General features: G+C 42.5%; 1 protein-coding gene across 1 annotated transcript; it reads left to right on the top strand.

Moving 5' to 3' along the window:
• Nucleotides 1-5,202: 5,202 nt before the first annotated feature.
• Nucleotides 5,203-9,864, top strand: LOC143414495 (butyrophilin-like protein 2). The gene is made up of 5 exons (XM_076878979.1): nucleotides 5,203-5,522; nucleotides 5,609-5,725; nucleotides 5,879-6,205; nucleotides 7,844-8,170; nucleotides 9,263-9,864. The coding sequence occupies exons 1-5, from the start codon at nucleotides 5,312-5,314 to the stop codon at nucleotides 9,595-9,597; spliced, it is 1,317 nt and encodes a 438-aa protein (XP_076735094.1). The 5' UTR covers nucleotides 5,203-5,311; the 3' UTR covers nucleotides 9,598-9,864.
• Nucleotides 9,865-10,581: the final 717 nt, after the last annotated feature.

Genomic DNA, 10,581 nt, shown 5'->3' with positions numbered 1-10,581 from the left:
CATGAACCTACAGAGACTTTAAATCAGCAGGAATCCAGATGAAGCCCTGAAACAGCAACATGACCTCATTGATGGACAGGATAACTTGGTGTTGAGGAGTTTGCCTCAGGCCTCCTCTGCTCAGACGACAGCATGCTGTTTCCAAACCAGGACAAAACATAGAAGTAGTATGTGGGCAGGGTGAAATGTACCGTGGTACTCCTTTTCCCACTCCACAGGTTATCAGGTATGTTGGAGTTGTCCACCTCAGTATCAGGCTCAGAGCTGCTGAATCCAAACTCCTCTCCTGTCATAAAGGCCACCTGGTGAATAATTCCTCATTTTGAGCTTTAAAGATCAGCAAATATCTGAGCTCACAGTTTTCTCCCTCTCTTTTCACACACGCAGTGTTTCAGATATTCATAAATACAATCTTCTGAATATTAACTTCCACTAAATAGGCTAAAGGTAAAGTGTGATGAAACTAAGTTTCTTTCATTTTAGCACAAACTTTTCAGTTATGAGGAGGCGTTCCGTTTCCTCATACTTTCCATCCTGTTCATCCACTTTTCTGTTAGCCACGCCCCCACAGGTGAACCAGCAAATCACTGCCTCCGTTCTCACAAACGTCTGATCTGTGGCCGGCCGGACTTCATTCCACAGATGTGCTTTAACAAAGTGTGAAGCTGAACTCTGAGCTGTGACAGTGAAGCAGTGTGAGAGTGTCAGTAGATGATCAGCAGAGGAAAGTGAAGCTGCTGTGAGCTGATGTCCTGAAGGGCTTTTAAAGAGTCTCTGAGTTTGACAGGAACATGAAGATGTTTGTGGTGTTTGTGATCCTCCTGCACGGTAAGTACACCTTCCTCTCTCTGCTCTCATCATCAGCTTTTCTTTCATCTCTCTCTCTTTAATGTGTTGAAGTGCAGCAGGAGGAGATTTCCATCAAACACTGGATTCAGATTCAGATCAAACTAACAATCCAAAGCAGCAACTTTCAAATCTCTGGATTCTTCTTGGTGCCTTTCAGATGAGCTCATGTTACAATCAGCTGCTGTGTGTGTTTGCTTTCTGTGTTTGTTGTACTGTCCTATGAATAAATCAGATTCCTGGAAACATGCAAACTGTTTGTTTGTTTTGCTTAAGTTTTTACTTGTACTACGACTGCTGTGTGTTGTGGGTCAATGTTTGAAAAACAGTGGGTCACCCACGACCCAGGACCGCGACACTAGGGCAACATTTTTACAGATTGATATATATTGGTTCTCTTTTATTTTACACTTGACAAAGCAAAAAATACCAGCAAGTATGAAAGACGTTTGTGATTAAATCTAAACCGAAAAGGAAAAAAAGTCCGGGAATGCAAGTTTTGCTTTCTCTTTCTCTGTTGTCAACACTTCAGCTTAAGTGAGCTCACACTCAGTGTGTTTAACCCAAACCCCCAGGCAGATGGCCACAGATCACTTTTAAACACAGAAATGTGCGCTCATTTCATTCATAGTTTTCAAACTGGTTGACTTGCTTTCTGTCAACAGGAGACTGCATAAATCAGGCCTTTATGGTTGTATTGCTGCTAAGAAACCATGACTAAGGAAAAGCAACAAGCAGGAGAGATTTGTTTGGGCTAAGAAACACAAGGAATGGACATTAGACCAGTCGAAATCTGTGCTTTGGTCTGATGAGTCCAGAATTGAGATCTCTGGTTCCACCTGACGTCTCTTTGTGCCACACAGAAAGGGGAACTAGATGGTCTCTACATGCATGGTTCCAGGATATCAGAGATTCCAGAGGTCCTCTTCCACTTAGGTTATTTGTGTAGTAGCACAAACAGCACCCTGTTCTCATCGCTTGCTCACTTATGCCTTCTTGTTCCAGTAGCCCACACCTGACCCGAGCCAGTATGGGTTATGTTTTCTGCCTCTCGCTCATATCCGAAGGTAGGCTTGGTTAGCATCGGGGATGCAGACATATGCCCACGTCTGCGGCTGGTCAGTGACTAAAGTATTAAAGTACTGGTAAAGAATGTACAGAAATATAAATCTCCAGTTCACCTATTAACACCTTCTGCCAGATCATGTGATGACATTTTATTTATGTCCTAATTTAGCAGTCGCAGAGGTATGTCTGATATGTTGAACATGAAACACGAAGTGTTGAGCTGAAATCTGGTCAGAATGAATCCCATCGTAGGTATGTCACAGGTTAGTCTGGTTAGACTGGCACACTGACAGCACAGCACAAGCACACTGACATCCACTTTTGTGCAGACAATATAAAATGTGTCCTGTAGTTGCGGGTAAGACCATCCTCGCATCACAGGAAAGTGTGTGTAAAGACTAGTAAGAGCAGCAATATTTACCTAACAGTTTAACGTTGGAGAAATTATGAGCACAGATCAGCGCAGACACCTCTATTGCTCTTTAGCATGGTAGTCCCAGGTAAAGTCACACTATTATTTTGTTTAAAACCCTTAAAAGGCCCTGGGACAATTTTTGGTCCCTAGAGCCTTTAAAGGGTGCATTTTTTAAGGGCCTAACAGGGGCAAAGTGTCAGCAGACTGATGTGTGTTTTAAAAACAACAAGCACAGACCAGTTTATTTAAAGATAAAATATTGTTCATTTCACGGGGCAGCACGGTGGCACGGTGGTTAGCACTGTTGCCGCACAGCAAGAAGGTCCTGAGTTCAATTCCACCATCAGCCCGGGGTCTTTCTGTGTGGAGTTTGCATGTTCTCCCCGTGTTTGCATGGGTTCTCTCTGGGTACTCCGGCTTCCTCCCACCGTCCAAAGACATGCAGCTTGTGGGGATAGGTTAATTGGATAATCCAAATTGCCACTAGGTGTGAATGTGTGAGTGAATGGTTGTCTGTCCCTGTGTGTCGGCCCTGCGACAGACTGTACCCCGCCTCTTGCCCTATTACAGCTGGGATAGGCTCCAGCCCCCCCCACCCCCCCCCCACCCCCCGACCCTGAAAAGGATAAGCGGAAGCGAATGGATGGATATATCAGTCATCGGTCCTAAAACTAAGCAAGTCTGCTGTACACCTGCTGGACTAACACCATTTAATCTACAATACCTGTTAATCTGAAACACCAGCAGTTCTTAGCAGCATATTTGAATTAAGAGACAGACTATTAATTTTTGATAAACAATTGTCAGTGTAGCAATGGCAATGCCGACAGTGTAGAAGGCCGCTGAGAGGCTAAATTGAGCTCTTTACGGTGGCACGTTCACAGCAGTGGACATGAATGGCAGAAAACATCACTTTGAAATCAGTCCGTGATGTAAGAGTGATGAGAATAGAACTCAATACAAAATATCTAAGCCTCACTCTCCTGCCACCTGTGGAGTAATCATGGAAGTAAGGTGAAACCACATCCATTGTAACAATTACCGGAAATTGATATTACCATGGTTACAAATGTGAGTCAGAACAATAACCAAAAAACCCATTCTGGCCCCTATAGATGATCTGTCGCAATTTAAATTTACTGGTAAGCACTATTGGAGAAGTCTCTGAGACAACCTGAAATTTGCACCCCCCGCTGACGCTTACTTAGAGACTCTGACTGTTACCATAGTCCTACCATAGGCACTAAATAGAAAAACCACCTCCACGGAGCAAGACCGGTTTGAAAGAGGAGTGAAAGAAGCCATCTATGTCCACTGTGAATGACCATCCTTGAACAGAGGGGGTGCCTAATGACACCCAGACGTGATTTTCTTTTGTTGGTAAATCCTTTGAAATTATTATCAAACCCATTTTCACACAGCAGTAATGGCAGAAACTGTTTCAGTAGTGGAAAAGCTAAATATCTCACGTTCTACCGCTTAGAAAATGTTAAAAACCCACACAGCAATGACCTGGTACAAGCCCATGGGACTATTGTTATTTCATAAGTAGTGGTATTAATAGTGTTTTTTGAAACCAGAAGAGACTAAATCGAAACATTGAGTGTGTGCTTTGATCTGGTGTCTTAAAATGTGTTTAACATTTTAAACAACACGTGTTATTTAAGAAACTTACATTTTGGTTTTTGCAGTAGGTTGATGGAACAATCTTATGTTTTTTGCACAAATAACAAAGGATGCTGCCAGAAACATACGAGATGTTAGATCTAAAATCAACAGTATTACATCTCAGTAGGTGATTGTATTACTGACTCTAAAGATTAAAAGCTTATTTCATTTACTTCAGTGTTTTTGATTAAATTTGATTTTTTTGTCTGTTTGTTAAACTTGTCCCAGAAGATGATGCTACTTGTATTCCATCATTTTAACAATGAGTCAAACCCACAACATGTATTTGACTTGAGTTTCTTTTTGTGTGTCCTCAGTTTCCCAGCATGCTCTGGCTGTGGTGGTGGAGGTGAATGAGGGGGAAAGGTCTGTCCTGCTGCCCTGTCTGTACTCAGGTTTTATACCTGACAACACCACATTGATGTGGACTCGCAGTGACCTGGATCCCAAATCTGTACATCAACGACGACAAGTAGGAGACGATGTTAGAGGACAAAACCAGCGTTACAGCAGACGCACATCAATGAATCGATACGCTTTCATTACAAAGGACTTCAGCCTCACTCTGAGGAAACCCACAAACACTGACAGCGGCAACTACACCTGCTCCATCAGTGCTGGAGGAGAAGAACGGAAACTTAGAGACATCCAGCTGAAGGTCAAAGGTCAGCAATAAATCCAAACACCAGTTTCAATTACAGGTCATGTGTCAGTACTGTAGCCAAAGGTCAGAGGTCAAACTGATGTACTAACTACGATACACTAACTGATGTTTTATCAGGTAGCAGGAACCTTTAGCACAGACCTAACACCTAAGTGGAGAGAGAAAAACATGAACAACCAAGCAGAAGAAAATATGATTGTACAAATTAGCATTTAGGTCCTACAGATTCTGCTCAGAAGTCTATGTGTTCATGTCAGTTGGGGGGGAACAGAAAACACATACATTTACAAACATTTACAAACTCTGGGTGATCAGAATCTTGATCAGAATCAGAGTTTTTATGCTAACCTGTTTATTTACTATTAAAAACAACCCCCCCCCCCCCCCCCCCCCCCCCCCCCCCCCCCCCGAGAATACATTATTAAAGGTTGCTGGACAGAGTCACTGGTCAGGAATGTAGATACTCATTCATGCTCTAGTTACCCGAAGGATTACTAGTGTTAATACAGTGGTTTCTTTTCTTCTCAGATGAGCAGGAACTGGTGACGGTGAGGGAAGGGTCAAAGTCTGTCATCCTGCCCTGCAAAACAAAACCTAACCTGTCTGAAGACACCACAGTGGAGTGGACTCGCTCTGACCTCGGACTCATAATGGTGGATGCTTATCCAAACAGAAAAGATGACCCTATGACTCAGGACGACCTTTACGCAAACAGAACAAAGATGAATGAAGACCTGCTGAGAACTGGAGACCTCAGTCTGACCTTAAAAAACCCCACACAGAGAGACAGTGGAGGATACATCTGCACCATCTACAGGGACAAAGACATCCTGAGACAGAAAGTAGTGCTGCATGTCGAAGGTCATTGCTGTAGATACAAGTCAGAGGTCAATGCTGCAGATACAGATCAGAAGTCCTATTTATTTTCATATAAAATGTCTCCACAGAACAATTTGCATATTGGGCCAGCCTTCTGGTGGGTATCGCAGGTTTCCTGGTTCTCCTGTTGCTTCTTGTGGTTTCTGGAGGTCTTTTATATTATTTTCGTCCCTATTTCAAGTCAGGTGAGTCCCTCACACTGCTCTACCCACCCAGGAACACATCAGGAACAAACTGAGACACAATCTGACTGAGACTAGAAGACAAGGAGGGACAGGGAGGTCATGTGACCATCACAGCTGCTGCTGATGTCATCATGTTGTGCTTTGTTGTCTCAGGTTACCAAAAAGTGGTGGATTCAGGGGTGGAGTCTGTCCAGCTGCCGTGCAAAACCACAGTTAAGTTCTTGAAAGATGCAAAAGTTGAGTGGGAGGACAGAGACAAAAGGAAGGTCCATGTGTATCAGAATGACTCTGACCAGCTTGGAGTACAGGACGAGTTTTACAGAGACCGAACGAAGATGAAGAGAAACTTACTGGAACCTGGAGACTTCAGTCTGACCTTGAAAAATCCCACAGAGGGAGACACAAACACCTACACCTGCACCGTCTACAGCAAGGAGGGAAACATCCTGAGGAAGAAACAAGTGGAGCTGAAAGTGAGAGGTCAGTGTTGTGTAAGTTACAGGTTAGAACGTACTTTCATATGACATTTGTGACCTCCTTCAGTCTGAGCTGTTTGCATAACTAAGTCAGCAAAGGTAGAGCTTAGTGATCAGCATCAGATTATTGTAAAAATCTCAAAATATATCAGCAGGTTATTGCATGAAATGTAAAATGCAGTTTTAATTAACGTTTATATAATCTGCTCTTTTTTGTTTATTCATCTTGATGCATTCTCAATCATCCAGGTAAGTAAATCTCCAAAAGTGGATTCTGTTCATCTGGACGCAGCGTTTTGTGGGAGAAACGTTTCGTCACTCATCCAAGTGACTTCTTCAGTCTCAGCTGACTGCAGGTTTCCTCAATCTTATAAACAGTACATTTGCATAATGACTGAAACCAGCCCACTGAAGAAACAATGAGCTGGGAGGTCAGTTCCTTCATCATTAATATGCAAATATTCATGACAGTTGATCAACAACCATGAGTATCATTCACAGAGAGTTGGGGAATGGCTGCAATCATTCAGTGGTGCTGTTTCAGTCAACCTCAGTCCTAGTATGTGAAACAACTTTCATTCCTTGAATTTTGAACACGAAAATTATTGTTTCATTGGTTGTGTCAATCCAGGTTAGGGCAACAGGTGACTGAATGAAAGAAGCTAGACACAGTCATAGGACTAGAGCACCCTCTATAAATTTTTATGTTTTCCTCCTGAGTGGACCACCATGGTAACTGATGGTTAAGACATCAGCTGGTCTGCAACAGGTTATGTTCAGAGTTTCAGGGTCAATTTACCTGCAACTGCTGATGAAGAAAAAGTCTCAATGTGTTTGTGTTTGGTCCTAATCTGCTGCCTGTCTGTTTGACATGCTGGATTTCCAGCTGATCGATGACAGATTAGAAACTGATCAGTCTATTGATCACACAATATTCCATCAATAGAACTGATTTGACTTTGATTTGTGTAACAAAGTGATTTCCACGTCTCCTTCATGATGTGACAGTGTCAGAGCTGAATGCACTTGTAGAGTATCATGTTTTTATGGCTCACATTTAAAGTGTTGCAGCTCTAATGTACAGCTGTCATATTAGAAATAGAAGCAGCTCTGATTTTAGTGCTCAAAGAAATCTATGAAGTGATGAATTCACACATGAACAGTTTTCTGCAGCGTTCCTCTCGGCCTTATTTGCAGCTCCACTCTTGTTTTTGCTCTAATAATTATTTCTCTCCATGAGCTGTTTCTCTGCCTGAAGGAGGCGCCACTCCATCGCTTCATTTAGTGCAGAACAAGAGTCACATGATGCTTTAGACTCCCCCTTTAATGTAAATGAGCTCAGAGTTTAAATTCAGAAATTCTTGTTAATAGATAAAGCCTTAAATCAGCATCCTGATAAATATGATCTCCAACTGGGGTTTTAGATTTGTTGTTTCACTTACACAAACAGAGTACTGGATATATTGAACTTGACTCTGGATGTATTATAGTAACACCAAATTCTTAAATAAACAATCAGCTCACAACACTGTCTCTGATCACTGGAGCAATGCGACATATTTCAGACTGGAATCAGTCAAACGGGTTTGGACTGCTAATATTTCACTTCATCCAGTCATCTTGTGTTTTCCTATTCTCTCAGTCCCTCAGGTGGAGGTGGATTCAGGAGAGGAGTCTGTCCAGCTAATCATGAAAACCAAAGTTTCCCTGCCTGATGATGCTAAAGTAGAGTGGATGGACAGAAACATATTGAAGGTTCATGTGTATCAGAATGGCTCTGACCGGTATGAAGAACAGGACCTGCATTACAGAGACCGAACACAGTTAACAAAAGACCTGCTGAAGACTGGAGACCTCAGTCTGACCCTGAAGTACCCCACAGACTGGGACAGAGGCATCTACACCTGCACCGTCTACAGCAGGGAGGGAAACATCCTGAAAAAGAAACAAGTGGAGCTGAAAGTCAGAGGTCAGTGCTGTACAAACATGTCAGAGGTGAGAACAATGTTATTGAGATCTGTTTCTCTGAATGAAATCAAATGAGGCAACACAGGACATTTTTTATACTACAAGCATCTATTCTATAACATACGTCCAGCAGAGGTGGGAAGTAGTGAAGTACAAATACTTTTCCAGGAATCTGTACAAGCTTGAAGGACAAAGACCGCCTGCAGAGGCGAAAGGAGAATGTTTTGTTGTTTACATATATAATTTTTTTTTCAAGAATTTCAGGCAAACATTTTTCACTTTATCATTACATATTTATTTACATTATGTGCAGAACTTTGAGGTGAAAATCAGCTTAATCCAAAAAGAAAGCTTCTTTGATCTGGTGGAGTCTAAAACAATATATGTACCTGGCCTAATACATTTTAGTGTATTTTACTCAGTATAGTTTTAAACAAACAACCAAACAAAAAACATAAATGAAATATTAAACTTGAACCAGTACCAGACAGAACCTTCACATTTGCTCTTGGAATTAGAATATTAAAAGCTTGTGTCTATAAGAAAATTATTTCCTTTATTAGTTAGATTGAAATGAACGACTGTTTGATTTGGTGATTTACAGTGGAATTATGTAAATGGTCAAATTGTAACGTTTTATCCATTTTCCGTTGTTAAAACTTGATTACCAGTTGTAATGATCATCTTTCATTTAGAACGACACATATTGTGAAGAAAGGGCAACTTCTTTATGACAATCTGCAAATGAATGTGAATAAATGAAACAGAAAGCCTAGTTAACAGAGGGTTGATAATCACCATTGTGACAGACATGATCACCTCCAGGTTTTAGGTTTGGTTGAACGCAAACGCAACTCTGGATATGTTGAAGTTGCATGAACATGTTCAGATTTTCTTGCACTGGGCATCTCAATTCCCTTTCAAAGACATATTAAAGTATAATAAAGCAGTGACTCCAGCCAGATGACAAAAACACTGAATTCTTTAAGAAACAGTCAGGTGTGTAGGACTGTAAATGTTACTTCTTATCCAGTCGAAGAAAAAGTGCTGGTGCTGCTGTTTGTAGTGCTCATGTTGTGCTTTGTCTTCTCAGTTCCTCAGGTTGGGGCAGATTCAGGGGTGGAGTCTGTCCAGCTGCCCTGCAAAGCCATAATTGATCTGCCTCGAGATGGTAAAGTGGAGTGGAAGGATGGTTCTTACAGGACAGTTCACGTGTATGAGAACGGCTCTGACCAGCCTGAAGAACAGGATCACCGTTACAGCGGACGAACAAAGATGAATGAAGACCTGGTGGAAACTGGAGACCTCAGTCTGACCCTGAAATACCCCACGGGCTGGGACAACCATACTTACACCTGTAATGTCTACAGCAACAAGAGAAACATCCTGATGAAGAAACAAATGGAGCTGAAAGTCAGAGGCCAGTGATGCAGTGTCTGTGTGTCTTTGTGTGTGTTTCCAATATGTGTGAGTTTCCATCTATCCATTTTCTTCTGCTCATCTGGGTTCAGGTTACAGGTGCAGCAGCAGAAAAGCTAAGCCCAGACCTTGCTAACCCCAGTGTCCAGTGAGTGAGGGTACGGACGTAGAACGACTGGTCTACAGCTTTACTTTTGTGGTTACCTCTGGTTCTCCATTGTGGTTCTCCACAATGGACTGGTGCAGTGTTGAAATCACTGCAGCTGTAGCTCCAACCATTTAGTGGGGCACAAAGCTTGGTTAGATGAGACAACCTTGTATTTTTATTTCTTAATATGGGCAAGATTCCAACAGACAATGTCTGATCCAGTTTGTCTGGAAGAAATTTGACTGAAAGTGACACGTATCGGGAGAGAGTTCTCACTTCGGGCTCTGATTCTGATTCTTCAACTCTGAAAACCTGCTGCTGTCTGTACAGCTCATGTTGTGTTTCTTGTTCTCTCAGTGTGTCAGGTGGAGGTGGAGGAGGGGGCGGAGTCTGTTCATCTGCCCTTCAAAACCACACAAAACCTGCCAGAAGACACTAAAGTTGTGTGGTGGGACACTGATGACAGGAAGGTCCACGTGTATGAGAACGGCTCTGACCAGCCTGATGAACAGCACCAGGGTTACACAGACCGAACGAAGATGAATGAAGACCTGCTGAAAACTGGAGACCTCAGTCTGACCCTGAAACAGCCCACAGAGAGAGACAGTGGGAGATACTGCTGTAAAGTCTATGGGAAGATGAACCGATACAAAGCAGCGGTGGTCAAAGTCAAAGGTTTGTTAATTTGTTAACTGTCTGTGTGTGTGTGTGTGTGTGTGTGTGTGTGTGTGTGTGTGTGTGTGTGTGTGTGTGTGTGTGTGTGTGTGTGTCTCTGACTGTCTTGTGTCTCCTCTGCAGGGAGAGTTCAGGTCCAGGATCAAATCAGGAACAGAAGCAGCTCCATT

The sequence above is a fragment of the Maylandia zebra genome, linkage group LG3 (assembly GCF_041146795.1).
Source record: "Maylandia zebra isolate NMK-2024a linkage group LG3, Mzebra_GT3a, whole genome shotgun sequence".
NCBI classification, from domain to species: domain Eukaryota; kingdom Metazoa; phylum Chordata; class Actinopteri; order Cichliformes; family Cichlidae; genus Maylandia; species Maylandia zebra.
This window is presented reverse-complemented; position numbering and strand designations above follow the sequence as displayed.

Excerpts from the sequence above, each read along its gene's own strand:
- LOC143414495 (XM_076878979.1), top strand. The coding sequence starts at position 5,312 with ATGGTGGATGCTTATCCAAACAGAAAAGATGACCCTATGACTCAGGAC. Across the intron at positions 5,523-5,608 it reads AGTAGTGCTGCATGTCGAAG|AACAATTTGCATATTGGGCC; the intron begins GTCATTGCTGTA and ends ATGTCTCCACAG. Across the intron at positions 8,171-9,262 it reads AGTGGAGCTGAAAGTCAGAG|TTCCTCAGGTTGGGGCAGAT; the intron begins GTCAGTGCTGTA and ends TTGTCTTCTCAG.